Consider the following 14,402-nt stretch of genomic DNA (forward strand, 5'->3'; position numbering starts at 1 on the left):
ACACACACACACACACACACACACACACACACTGTGATTCTATTTTTAAGAGACACGTGAAAAATTTGTACAAAGGAGAAAAAATGTGTTTAAAAAATGCCCGTTTGTAATAGATGAATTTGAAACATGTCTATAAGTGGTGCTTGAGCTGCCAGAAAGGTCAGGCGGTCACAACAGTTTTACTTGTGTTTATTTTTTAAAGTGAGATTATTTTTGTCTAATTTATTAGTTTTATGGAATGATGATTTGGCATCTGGGAAAAAAAGTGCTCAATCAAACCCACTTCAGTGTATCCTGTATTTCAGTTTTCTCAAAAAACAAAAAACAAAACACTACTGTACTGACACCAATAAAACCAACTCCCTCAAGGGGATGAGAATGATGGCTGTTATTGCCCACATCCTTCCTCCATCAGCGTCTTCTCTTCCTTTCGCGCACACTCACCATAATCCCCGTCTAAAAATGACCCAGCAGTGTGGTGGCGGCGAGTTCTTATGCTGGGTTTTCAGGGGTTTACGCTCGCTCTCCTGAGCTGCCATCGGAACAAGGTGTCGGCAGGTCGCCCCCCAGATAAGGCTGTAATCTGAGGTGTAAAGTTAAACGAGGGATTTGGGAAAGTGAGAGGCTGTCAAAGAGCAGCAGCACAGGGGTGTCTAACAGGGACGGGGAAAAGCGTGGCCTGGCTTTGTCTGAGAATCCAGTTTTATTTTCATCTCTGAGTGCAAAGCACAGCTTGGATTAATATACATATATGTAAATTCAATCAATCTCCTCCATAAATCTAAACGATGGGCAGCTTCCAAGTCAAAAGTCAGTAAAACTGAACTGAACTGAAGAAGCTTCTTGGATAAAAGTTTGAAACATCTCCAAGAAACTTAAAGAAGTCCAGTTGCTGTTCTTTCTAAGCTCCTTAGATTACCATGACCTGGACATGACTGAGAACCTACGCAGATTTAGTCAAACTTGTTTTACAGTGGCTAATATTAGCTGAGTCCTAAACACCCCCCTCTCCACACATACACTCATCAAAATCAGGCACAGTCACATGCATGGCTGAGGGGCACTGCGGATTAGCCTCGAACTCTTTCATTTTTCACTCCCCCCCCACACTCCGTTTTTTCTCTCTTCTCCTCCTTTCTCTGTGGCTCGTTAAAGATTGTGTCCTGTGTGTGATGTGGCAGAGGAGAGCAGTCAGAGTGAACTGATTACGGACGAGGGCCAACGTGCCTTTGAGTCATGGCACCGAGCAGCATTCTTCACGTGCTTAAAAATAGTAACAGTCGAGCTTTTTCAGGTTTGTTTTTCCTCACTGGATGACTTTGGGGCATCCTCTGTCAGACTGTAATCATAGCCAGATTCTCTCAACCCCCCCAACCCCCCGCCTTCAATTTTCTTTCACGTCGTTATTGGTGAGCTTGTTTAATCTTATGAAGAAAATTGGCTTAGCGTGGGAAAGGCGAGATTGTTTTGGGGATAGGTTTTCTTGTTTTAGAGTTGTGCACATTTTTTCTTCTTCTTCTTCTTCTTTTTTTTCAGTGCAGGAGGAAGAAAAAGTGCCAGCTTGTGCCAAACCCTCACGAAGCACAGATAAAAAGGAGTTGAGTGAGAGGGAGGCCGCAACACCACGACAAAGATATGGGCTGTCTAAGCAAAGAGCTTTACAAATGACGATCTCCAGGGGGAAACAGAGTGGGTGGGGTGGGGACAACATAAGGGAGAAGAGGAGGCGAAGAGGAGAAACAAATGTGGATGAATTGGTGGGAGGGGAAGGAAGATGGGTATGGTTGGTGGGGGTAGGGGGTGGTGCAACACAGTGCAGTGTGGAGGGATGGGGGGGGGTGGAGGGTGGTAGATGAGAGGGGAAACATTCCCCTTGCCCACATTAAAGACATAAAAAAGAAAACAAACAGAAAAACATGTCTGACATAAAGAGGCTGGTTTCCGCGGCGACAGCACAATGGCTGCCTGTGGCTCTCGGGGCCCTCGCCGTCCCGTCTGGGGCCCGGCACCAGCGAAAGTCACCGCAGTCACAGGGCCCATCAGCGTGTGTGTGTGCCTGTGTGTGTGAAACATGGTGAATGTCATCACAGGCCCAGTGCTGTGGGAACCGTCATGAAAGGGACCCCACTCGGAAGCCACAAAAGCTCCTTTCTGCTTCTTCTCTTCGGCTTTTAGCCTCTTTATTTATCTTTGCAAAGGGGGAGCCAGATGAGGAGGGAGGACTCTCGCGCCCTCTCCCTGTTCTCTCTCTGTGTCTCTCGCTCTCCGATAGACGGCACGACCCGTAGCCGCAGCCATTTTGCCCTACTGACACCTTAAATCACGGCAGCTACTATTTCAGTCATTCGCTCTGGCTGCGTCTTGCTGCGTTCCTTTGGTAGTTTATTCACAGCTCATCTTAGCTCAATCAGATCATAAAAACACAATGGGTTTCTTTGGAGACACCCTGTGGGCACAAACCTGGCGTTCCCAGGAATGCCTCATATATTCAGGTTATTTGGAGTGAATTGTGAAGACAGCCAGACAGCAAGTGCATCAGGTCCCAGCATTCCTTCTGTGTCTGAAAGGCAGATAAATCCCTCATGGGTCCGGCCCAGAGAGTGCCAAGCCAGTCTGATGCCAGTTCCCATGCCAATCCATTCCTGATCCCTGCGACAGAGCAGCCAGCCACAGTCGGACTATTATAAAGGCCTCATACCAATACGGAATCAACTGATTTTGAGGGCATGTGTCAATAGCGCTTGCATGCAGCAGGGCACCATGCAGGGCCCCTTTGACCACATTTGGCCTTTCACAGACTCACTACGGGGCTTCAAGACAGTAAATAAATATTTAACTTGCTTGATGGTTTGATGGTATATTATCATTTTAAGGACCACCTTCAATTTAAATAACATATTTGGAAACATATTTGTTTTCTTGTTGTTTATTTTCTTCTTTCTGTGAATAAGATGTTATATTATTATTATATTGTGAATGTGAAGGTGTCGTTTTTTTAGCTTGTTCTATTTGCAAGATTTACATTTTATTATTAATATTTTAACATACTAACACAGCACTCTTTTGATTTCCATACAGTTAATCAAATTTTCTAGAAAATCTGCATCGTTTCCAAATATTCACTTTTATTAGAAATTTAAAAAATGCATTAAAAAGACCCTCCTTCAGATTTATGATACATAGGATTTTACTTTCATGTCTCTTTTTTCAGCAGGTTTAGCTCCCTTTTTTTGTTTTTAAACTGGTGCATGTACATTACATTTTGACAAAAAAAAATTGTTGGTGTACTGTTAATGAAAGCAAACCATGCAGTGAGACGTATCAGTGATCAGTTATTTAGTTTCACTGAAAAATGCGGAGAAAAAAAGTCACAAACACAATACCCCGCTGAGCTTGTTCCATCTCACAGAGTTTCAAACAATAGCAGCAGTCATGCATCAGAAAGAATAATTGCAGCTGAGTGTTTGTGCCTTATAAATTGTGGGTATGTGCTGTCCACATTCGTGTCAGGGAGTTTCGTGTGTGCGCTAGCTTGTATGAATCAGTGCGTGGCCTCCCGCGCGTATGTGCGTGCGTGTCCTCATGTTCATATTTGAGTTGCGCATATGTGCGTGTGTATGCAAATTGTAAAAGTATGAGCTTGTTAATTTCAATAAGGGACTTTGCCTTGTTGTGGTTTGGTGGGATGGGAGGGAGAGTACTTGAAGTGGCCGACCAAGATCGCCAGAAATCTCCCAGAATTCCATCCAACCATCCAGTGCCAGCTCTCGTCTCCCTCTTATGTTGGCTTTACCGTTCCTTCCCACATGCCCCCACCATGAAACCATTTTCATAATTAATATATCTATTTAATCATTTATCTCCTTAATTACTTTCCATTTCTTTTCCCTTTTTTTTCTTTTCTTGTAACTTGCCTCATCTCGGAACAGCTGGGCGGTGTGGCCGGCAAACCAGAGCGATCTCTCTCTCTTGTTTTTAAAGAGACGTGCGATACAAATGGGAAAGTAAACCTTTGAAGAGAAGTAAAGAGTGGGTGATAAAAATAGCAATACGGAACACTGAAGGCTGACTTCATAGATGTCTTTTCATCTTTCTTTCCCCCCAGTTTTCTGATGCTGAAACGAAATCCAGATCTGAATTAGAGAATGATTAGTAATGAAAGGATATGTGAACTGGGTAGTGGGGGTTGTTTGCTGGGAGAGAAAAGGGATTTCTCCACTCTGTTAGTCCTGACTCATATCCACCACACTGCGAGCCCCCTGGTGATGGTCACACTGATTACTCACACTTGGCTATTGCAAACACACTCACTTGCACATGTTTTAAGTTATTCCACTACTTTACACATGCGACATGACAAAAATGATTGTAGGAAAGGCTCAATTGTCGTCACGCTGAGCAAGATGAAGCTGAAAAGAACATAAAGACTACTGGAAATCCATTTAAAAGATGACCAAATTAAAGTTTTAAAAACGACTTCACTTGCCCAACTAGTATACACAAAGACCTCGCACTCATTCATTGTCGCAGCCTATGTTTAAACTAACACACCCTTCCAGTCTGCCAGGCAGGAAGAGACACCCTCAGCTGGGCATTGTGTGCAAGAGGGCATGCCACTTGGCCTCTCTCAGTCTTTCACATACACATATGCACACACTGCTGGGTCACTTAGGCATCGCTCCTAACAACCGGCGCCTGGGTCTCATGTTTCCATGGCAATCTGCACCAGCAATCTTCCCACGGTGGCAGAGGAAACAAGTGCCGCGAGTGAGCTCTGTGTGTGTGAGTGTATAGAGAGTACTATCTTGTCCAGTGAAGAGCCCAGATGTTCAGACACTCAGTGGGGTGACTTCTCTCCTTGACCCTTCAGTACCTGCCCTCATCTCTGCACACACAGGCTGAATAAAAACGATTTGAATAAGCTGGGTTTATCTGTGCCTCACTTCTTATCTTGAAATACTTGAAGCTGTAATTTCAAAAAGATAGTGACAAATCTACATCTTGACATAGAATGCATATAAAAGATAGATGTATAATTAGTTGGATATTTAAATATATAAATGGTTACATATCCCAATATTTCTGGATAACTGTTTTAAAGCCTGTTTATGCTGTTCGACTGTTGCCAGAACCAATCATATTTAGATGAGAAAGTGGAATGCTGAGTCCTCAGATAGCGCTAGCAGCATCATTTGGCAAGATGGCATGTTTTTAGACCCACACATCTATATGTATAGTTTACATATACTGTATATAAATGATGGGCATAGCCTCTGGGTTCTGCAGTCTCTTTAATGGCCAGCAGGGGCAACTCTTTAAAAAGACTTCCAGTTACTCAATAACAGTTTCCTGGTAATTTTTGGGGTCCATTGCTAGTTTCAAGTCAGTGAAGGAAACATTGTTTTTGGCATACATTACTGTCTTCATTAGAGTAAAAAAAGGAAGATGGTACTCTGACCGTTGATTTCACAGTCAGATCCACCTAGTAACAGGATGGCAATACTAAAAAAAACTCAGCTAATGGGACACTAACTGATAGCTGATATCACAGTGGTTATATCTATCTTTTTATACAGTCTATGGTGGATTTCCAAATTGAAAAAAAAATCACTCACTCACTCTCTGAAATTTACAGCTTGTTACCAAAACCCTTTCCCACCAGATCCTTTCTGTAGCCTACTATTGCCTATTTTTATCGTTTCATAGCAATTTTTCATAAACGTCAACTATGAGTGTTAACTGATAGCTGAGCTGTGTGGTCAGTTATGGCTCCATAAAACAACCACAAAGCAATATGTCCATCTCTTCTACACAGTGATATGCTTTCTTTTAAAGTTTTCTAAAACTTTGTTGACATTATTTGTCGCACTGGAGATTGATGCTTGATAAAAGTGTTATTTTCAAAGGTGAACATAAATTATTGGCATTGCTTGTAAATCCCTGTAGTATACTCTTGTAATGATTTAGGTACTTTAGATGTCACCTTTTAAAACAAGAGCAAAAAACAGCCAACACTGTTAGTTAAACTGCTTAATTATTCCCATAAAATCTTTCTATACAAGTATAAAACTTTTCTATTTGTATCATTTATGGAGCTCAAAGGTCGGCGCTGGCTGCGTTTCATCTCTGCAGGCGTGTTTTCACTCTGTGCCGTTTCTCTCTCACAACACAAAATTGCTCAAGAACTCGAGTCAAAAGTGACTCGTGAGACTGTGCAAGTATCAGATGTTGTGCATCGCCTCTGTATGATGGAGTGCTTTCACAGTTCATAATTCCCACACTCCTCACCTCGCTCTCCCTCCTGTTGCCATTGTTCTATGGAACAGCATAATTAAAGGAGCAGAATGAGAAAGAAAGCAGGACAGAAGGAAGGAAGGAAGGAAAGCAGGATGAAATTGGAGGCTAATTGACAGAGGATGATTGAGCAAAGGGGTGGAAAGATGAGGCCGAGGGGGGTGCGGGAGAGAGGGAAGGAGGGTGAAAAGCCAGAGAAGGGCAGATTAAAGGGAGAGAGGAGGGACACGGAAAGGAGGCGGGGGAGCCAAAACTGGCAACCCTGCCCAAACTGCCAAAGTCCTGTTTTGTCATTGGGTGGCTGTGACAGAGCGAGCGAGCCAAGAGAGAAATAACAGTGAAAGAGAGAGAGAGACTATGATTGGATGCCAGTGATAGAGTACAAGACTAAAGCAGCTTGTGAATTTTCTTAGTTGTCATGGGCCCTTGGGGGTTGATCAAGTGGCACCACTGACTCACAGAGAGAGAGAGAAAAAAAGAAGACGCATGAAGAACCGACGACAGCGAAAACAACAAACACGAGTGACAAGAAGTAACTAAGGACAACAGAGCTCTTATAAGTAACCGTGCAAGAGAAGCAGAGAGTGACGGGCACGCAGGGTGAGTGCTTCATCCAGAGGGAGACTTCCTAAAGAGGCAGAGGCAGGAACCAACGAGATCATCCAGCCAGACCTGTCAGTCTCCTCGACCTTCTGTCATCAGTCGTCATCGCTCCAGCCAGTGAGGAAGGGGCAGAGAAATGAAGAGACCTCACGATTACAGCTCTCCGGACTCGGACACCGACGAGTTCATTGACGTGGGCCAAGAAGATAGCTACTGGTGAGCCTCCTTCAGTCACACCTGAGATTGTAACACGGTCCCTCCAGTCATGTTTGAAAAGAAAATTACATGGCGCACGGCTGTATTTAGCAAAGTTAAAGGCAAATTTGCCCCGAGCATGTTTTCCAGTCTGCTGCGCAGTAACGAGTTTAAAAGACTGTGGGAAAAGTTTGAGGTCCCACAAGGTTGTGTTTATAAAGCAATTACAGCAAAATAGAACTTCTTATTATTTAAAGATTCCTGCATTCAGGTACAAAGTTTTTTATTTTTATTTATTTTTTAAGTCTTGACACGGTTTAATTTGCATATTATAAATCTTTAAGCAAATTTAAAAACCACGTCAGTGATGTCAGTGTAAAAACTGACGTGTCAACGAAGTTTGAGGCTCAAATCAGCAAATTTCTCTTGTTCAGAAAAGCAGATTTATTATAGATTTATGTTAGATAGATAGGTAAGATATACAGTGTTCACTTTCTGTGTAAAACAGAAGCTTTACAGCGGTTGTTGCACATGTAAGTGTAGGGGTTAGTCGAAAAAGCTGCGTGCATGACCATCCATGTAAAACAAAAAAGGCCTGTCAACGCTGAAGTGTCAACACAGGAGATGAAAACATGAGCAGGAAGTCATTCACTCAGGAATATTCATTTATATATGTATGTATATTTATAAAAAATCTATTGATTTGAACCACAATGAGTGATTATAGTATTATGTCTTAAAATGAAATGTCTGCAGTTGATGTAGAAAATTTCTTCACATGAGAAACACAAGTGAAAGCTCGTGAGTTGGTTTTAATAAACAACTCTAAAATAGTTTTAATATTTTACGTCACATTAAATAAGAAAAAAGTGCATTTTCCCACATGAGTTTAGTGTTATTATTCCATGCAAACAGTGTGTTATTTAATTAGCAACTTCATGAAAGATCTCCTCGTCTATGTCAGACACACATTTTTGCTGCATTTCCAAGACTGCATTTTCAGGCATAGAAAAACTGCTTTTTCACAAACAAATGAGTTTTTCTCAGCTTTTATTATAAAGTTATAATCCCAACACTGAAATCTTGCTTTTGCACTGGAAAAATCCGATAAAAAATGTGAACTACACAGTTAAAACGGCTGGTTAAACGCTAAAATACTTCTGGAAGAGGAAAAAAATCTTCTAACCTTTGAATGCAAACGCGGCCTGCAGTGCCAAGGTGATTAAGTGCAGTCCACTGCATGTAACTTGTTCCATTGTTGTGGAAAATGCCCGATAAACAGTAAAATTACTCTGAACGCTGCACACTCTATTTTAAAGTCATTAAAGCGTTTTGCTTCTTAGATAAATTTGTCAAATTCCTTGACTTAGCATTAAAAGACATTTGGATTCAAAGCGCCAGTCATTAAAGTGTATTTGTAACAGTATACAAAAACTCATTCCCAGCAGTGCTGCTTACATCACAGGCGCTGAGCGAGCCAGTAACGCTAAAGACGGTTTAGATAAATTAAATTGCCATGTGACATGCAAACAGAAGACAGCGCTGCTTTTTCAAGTCAACCCCATCAAAGATTAACCTAAACAAAAACACACAGCTAAACTGGCAGCCCTCATGTTAAAATCTAATAGAAATAAGTCTCTAGCGGGGCAGTTTGGAGGGAACTGTGAGGCTCGGAGTCTCTTTCAGGCCTGTAAGATGAGAGTTCACAAACAAACACAATCCATATTGGATGACTGTACTCGGAGGAGCTCATGCTCCCATTGCAGCGTGCTGGAGCCCCATGTGAGCGCAAGCATCGCCTCGAGGCTATATAATCATCTTTTCTAAAAGTGCTTTTGCTCAGACGGAAAGGAGAACAGCATGTCATTTCACTGAGACTAATGTCCAGAAATGCATTAAAGTGAAAACAATCTCATCTTCCCTCCTCTCCCGGGCACTGCTCTTCTTTTCTGTGCCCAAAAAACAAATTAGATTGAAGGGAGTTGGTGTGCCATCCTGCCTCTGTGTCATATTAAGGAGGGTAATAATAACAATATGCAGGAAAATCAAATGATTTTTTTTTCTTTCTCCCTCTGTGTCCCTTCTTACTCATCTCGCTCTCTTGCTTCAACACTATCTTCGCGGTACAGCCCAGTCACTGGGTCCATGTCTCCAGGCAGCGCCTCGCAGATTCTGGCTCGAAAGAAGAGAAGAGGGGTGAGTGGATTAGGTCATTGGATGTTAGTCGGTTCTGTCTCTTTTTCAGTTAAGTCTGCAACTCAGTTTGCTTTTTTTTTCTTATGCAGATCATAGAGAAGAGGCGCAGAGACCGCATCAACCACAGCTTGTCAGAGCTCCGTAGACTGGTGCCCAGCGCTTTTGAAAAACAGGTAAGGAATGAATTTGAGATGATGATATTTTTTGTCATAGTTAGACAATAAAACTAAAAGACTAAGCAGCTTTCTGTCATCGTGCCACTGATCAGAATGTTGCTAATTTTCACTGCAGGGTTCATCAAAGTTAGAGAAAGCAGAGATTCTACAGATGACAGTGGACCACCTCAAACTGCTGCATGCCATGGGAGGAAAAGGTGACAATTTGGACTCTTGCTTGCTGCCCTATTCGGATTCTCCCAAACAGCCGTTCCACATAAAGCAGTGATTCATAATTATTTATTATCCTCCTCTTTAGAAAAGAGATTTTTACTGCCTCCCCCTGCATTTATTCGGCAAAGACTAAACTGAACTGTTTTTCCACCTCAGGATACTTTGATGCGAGGGCTCTGGCAGTCGACTACAGGACCCTGGGCTTCAGGGAATGCGTTGGAGAGGTGGTACGGTACCTCAGCTCACTTGACGGGGACTCCCCAGACCCTATAGGAGCTCGTCTGGTCTCCCACCTCTCTCACTGCGCGAGTGAGCTAGACCCTCTTCTCCTGCAGTCACCCCCAGCTTCCGCCCTGCCCTTCGCTCCTTGGCCATGGGCATCCTTCCCTCAAATCTCCCCTAACTCCCCAGCCTCCTCCTCCCCTCCTTTCCCCAGTGGGCGAAGGGATCTGGCCCTGCTAGGGAGCTACCCATCGCCCGCCTCCCTACGCCTCACCCCCCTGGCCGGGTGCCAGCAGGGTGCACCACAGCTCCTTGCACCTACAGCTCTTGCCACCGTCCACAGGGTGCCCTCCCTCGCAGCGTCTCCAGTCCTAGCCCCCTCCAGACCGCCACAGCCGTCTCCTCACAGCTCCAGCAGGGCCTCACCTCTACCTCTCTCAACCCCTTCCTCTTCCTCTCCTTCAACCTCCTCCTCTTCCACTTCCTCATCCTCCGCCCCTCCACAAGTCTCTTTCAGGCCCTTTGCACCTATGGGGTCTCCCACAGTCCAGCGCAGGGGCTTGAGCGGATCAGCCAAGGCGGCCCAAGGATGGGGGACTGAGATCGGTGCTTTTTGAGGGTCAGCTCTTTATTTGAGCGGACATGGACCTCCCATGTGCTCTATGTAGCAAATATTGGTTCCTTTGGAGAAAGAAGTATTCAACCTTTGATGATTGTTTCTGCTTCTAAAAAGCCATATCCGGTGATGGGTAAAGTTTCAGACGATCACAATCATATGTTACGGAACAAAGAGGGAATGTGAATGAGTAGCTCTGAATAAAGTCGTATTGTTGATTTTTGCTTGACAAATACACACAAAGAAGAGTGTCCACCAGAGCCATAATCACAGTAAAACACTCAACAGAGAGTGCGGTTGAGATTTTACTGATCCCAGAACTGTGATGTTTCTGTTTTTCCAAAACATTTATACTTTTGATCATGCTTTCTGAATGTTTGACAAAATTTCTATAAAGACCAAGTGCCTTTATCTCTTTGCTCAAGTTTTCTGTGTTTTTCTCCGATTATATCAGTAAATGCAAACATGTAACTGCAGATATGCCATCTGCTATCAATACAAATGGGAAAGGAATGGTTTAAAAAAAGAAAAGAAAAAAGACTGCATGTTAGGCGTTTATCCGTATATTAACTATGCCTGCAAACACTGCCTGCATGTTCCCCAGCCATAACCCACTTGGTATCTGAGCTGTTTCCAGTGACGGCTGATGGGAGCTGTGGTCTTGTGGCTGCAGAGGATAAACATGGTGGGAGATGGTGATGTTTTTGGGATGCCGCGGCGAGGCAAACAGGCCCATCACTTTGCCCTCTAATTGGCGGTCCCCTGTAATTAACTTTACCCTCGTATCAGTCTATGTATCTTCCTCTCCTCTGCTGTCTCTCTGCCATTCTTTCTCTCCAATCTTGCGGTACACCAGCGGATATCTTCTCTCCCTGTTTGTCTGCACCACTGTCTCCTCAACAATGGAGAGACAGAAAAGACGAGGGCGAAAAGGGAGGGATGGAGAGAGAGGAGAGACAGACTGAGAGAGGGGAAAACAAAAGGAAAAGATCTGAAGGGCTGTGGTTGAGTGACTGATTTGGTGTAGACGTTCAATAACAGGGTGGGAGGGAGGCAGGAGACAGGGTTACGGGGACTGCGAGGGTTTAAAAGGACAGGAAAAGAAGCAGTGTGAATCACAGAGAGTGGGCCAGCGTGTACGGGGTGCACGAGAAGCACCCGAAAGCTGATGAATGACACTTGCAACAAGCTTGTTTCTCAAAAACATCAGCATAATTGTGCCATGCTTCACCAAAACTGCTCTGCGGGGATGAGAGGGCAGAGAAGAGCCTTGTGTGTGTTTACTGCTGGGGAACGCTTTGATCTACTTCAGGATGCAATGTCTGTGGTCTGTGGTCCAAAAATGTGTGTGTTCCGCAAAGTGCATATTGTTTATTTGAGTGAGTGTGCTTTTGTGGGCTCGAGCCAGTCTCTTGCGCTTTCTTCTTTGTGTGTGTGTGTGTGTGTGTGTGCTTTGTTGAGTGTTTTGTTTATGCAGTGTGCATGGTCGTGTGTGTGTATGTGTTTGTGTAATGTGAGTATTCAGGGCTGGCGTCAGGACTGAACCGCGGTGACGGCGTGGCTCTCGTGCGATGCCGGCCGGCGGTCGGACCGACGGACAGTGTGGTGGTGGAATGTTTGTGGAGGGTGTACGCACACACATACACATATACACACACAGATACGCACTCAGGCATACAGACAACACACAACACAGACACACATAGGCTGGCTGGCACTATTCTAGCCCCTGCGTGGAGGAGCCAGAGTCACCACCACAGCTTCCAGGAAGGACAACCACAGTCACACTGTGCTGGGTTTCCCACGGGGGAGGGGAGAGAGTGAGGGTGGAGGGATGTGCAAGGAAGGAGGGAAGGAAACTTTGGAGAAAGAAGGAGGGAAATGCTGTGTGTATGTGAGTGTGCATGTAGGGCAACAGGACACGGTGCAAACTCAGTGAAGAAAAGAGGAGGGTTCAGCAAGCAGGAAGGATGGCCGAAACAAATCGGAGAGAGAACAAAGTAAACTCAGCCACATCAATGCATCACAGCTGATTTTTTTTTAATTACATGTCTATAGATATAATTTTCCAAGAATAGGAACATGGTTCATTTTTTGTTTGTCTGTGCCATAGACAGGGGAGTAAAAGCCAATCTTTCTAATGGCCAGCCTGCAGATGACATGCATGCATCACTATTGATTTTTTAAATTTTTATATAATTTTATATATATATAACTAAATATATGTGGCTAACATTAGCTTAGGCGACCCCAGCCCATTGTTACTTCTTAAGGATTTTGTGGGGCAGCTGTTGCACTCATTGAAATCAAATAAATCTGATTATCATGAACTCCAAGTGATAAATTCCTCCTGTCTCACCCCACATCTAATTTATCTGGGGTGAATAACTGCCTGTCAGCTAATGACGGACAAATACTATAAACAAAAGGCCCCAAAAACTCAACTTTAAATTTATCTAATGAACAGAAAATGAAATTTTTTGAAGGAAAATCAAACTGACAAGCGGACCGACTACAAACCAGCTGATAATGTAATAGCCATGTCCATCCTTACTATACAGTCTTTTTCCAGGCTAACCCTAACCCTCAAACCACTGCACCACCGTACTGTTCTCAGGCCCATGTTTTAAAGGTTTAAAGAAGCATTCGGATCCCCTGACGTTGTATAACACTATTACCCAATAGGGTTTACTTATTAGATAATGGTAGTGCTAGCATATAAATCTAACGTTAAAAAGATCACTGAAAATTAAAGTGATTAGCACATCCACTGGCAAGTAAATGTCCAAAGTCTATACTGAACACAGTATGAGCACCAGTGGTTTATGCAGTTAATTTAGTGACCTCTGCTGTCAAAACTACAAAGGTGCCAAAGCAAAGGAAGAACATGTAGGGACAAAGATTCATTTCCTTCTACCAAAACGTAATAAAACAAATAAACTGCACAATGCAAAAATTGATCATTTATAAACATATAACAACAAACATTTGTAAACAGTTAAAATTCATTAAAACAATGTTCATCCAGAATTGCCACCTTGCACGTATATTCTCTGTTCACGTCACTGTTTGTTCAGGATAGTGGACATTATATTTGTTGCATGAACTTTAAAACCACAATTTTAGCTGATTTTATATGAACATAGTGCTGTAAATTTAAAACAAGACGGGTACATTTACTAGAACAGAGAGAAATGTGTGTATCTGGGAGTATTTGACTGTTAACACTGTTAACGCTGAGTCCCGTCTGGACTGCAAATTTTCTCTTGAGATGTTAGGATGCCAGTAAACATGTTCTTTCTTCATCCATGGCGTAAAGTATTCACTTGAGGTTACAAACATCCGCCACAAGGTGGAAGCATTGCAAAGAGGAGTGGTTATTCTTTACAAATTTTGCCATCTTGGTCTATGGTTTGTGTCATGTTTATTTAAGCTGGAGGTGGGCTTGCTCTGCAATTATCAGGCAATATTTTAAAGAGGCCGGTGTATATGTTTATGTAGCTGTTGGTGTTAGAGATCATGTGGCTAGAGACTGCCATGTCCTCACATGTGTAGAGATATCCCATTATGATTTGGTGGTCTGGGCTTGGCATTAATTTGCTTTGTTTCTCCTTTGTTTTCTCGTTTCTTTTGTAGCCAGAGCCACTGCCAAATGCCCTGTACATATTTTCCATAGTATGTTTTTGCTTTTTTCTCCTTTCTGAATGTTCTCTGTATGTCATTAAACTGCTGTAAGAACCCCTTTTATTGTGTCTTGTGTGGCAACTAATTACCCGGGCAGAAGTTTTGGGAGCTTGTTGGGGCTGGAGCATGTACATGTGTGTTAATGCAAAACCATAATCCTCCCAGGAGCAGAGATTCCAGCAAATTCGCCCTAAACACAGAAC

The 14,402-nt window shown here is 43.3% G+C and overlaps 1 protein-coding gene across 2 annotated transcripts in view; it reads left to right on the plus strand.

Annotated features, from left to right (window-relative positions):
* heyl (hes related family bHLH transcription factor with YRPW motif like) overlaps positions 1 to 10,926 on the plus strand; it is a 16,849-nt gene extending 5,923 nt beyond the window's left edge. Inside the window, exons 1-5 of one of the 2 annotated variants that reach the window (XM_005728865.1) lie at positions 6,600 to 7,113; positions 9,222 to 9,288; positions 9,378 to 9,461; positions 9,580 to 9,661; positions 9,834 to 10,926. In XM_005728865.1, the coding sequence (XP_005728922.1) occupies positions 7,034 to 7,113; positions 9,222 to 9,288; positions 9,378 to 9,461; positions 9,580 to 9,661; positions 9,834 to 10,516 (996 nt within the window). In that variant the 5' untranslated portion in view covers positions 6,600 to 7,033 and the 3' untranslated portion in view covers positions 10,517 to 10,926. Of the gene's footprint in view, positions 1 to 6,599; positions 7,114 to 9,221; positions 9,289 to 9,377; positions 9,462 to 9,579; positions 9,662 to 9,833 lie in introns of those variants that run through there. The other variant, XM_005728866.1, reaches the window with a different exon arrangement.
* Positions 10,927 to 14,402: the final 3,476 nt, after the last annotated feature.

This window comes from Pundamilia nyererei, unplaced genomic scaffold, assembly GCF_000239375.1.
Source record: "Pundamilia nyererei isolate P.nyererei 1_Seehausen unplaced genomic scaffold, PunNye1.0 scaffold00030, whole genome shotgun sequence".
In the NCBI taxonomy this organism is placed as follows: Eukaryota; Metazoa; Chordata; class Actinopteri; order Cichliformes; family Cichlidae; genus Pundamilia; species Pundamilia nyererei.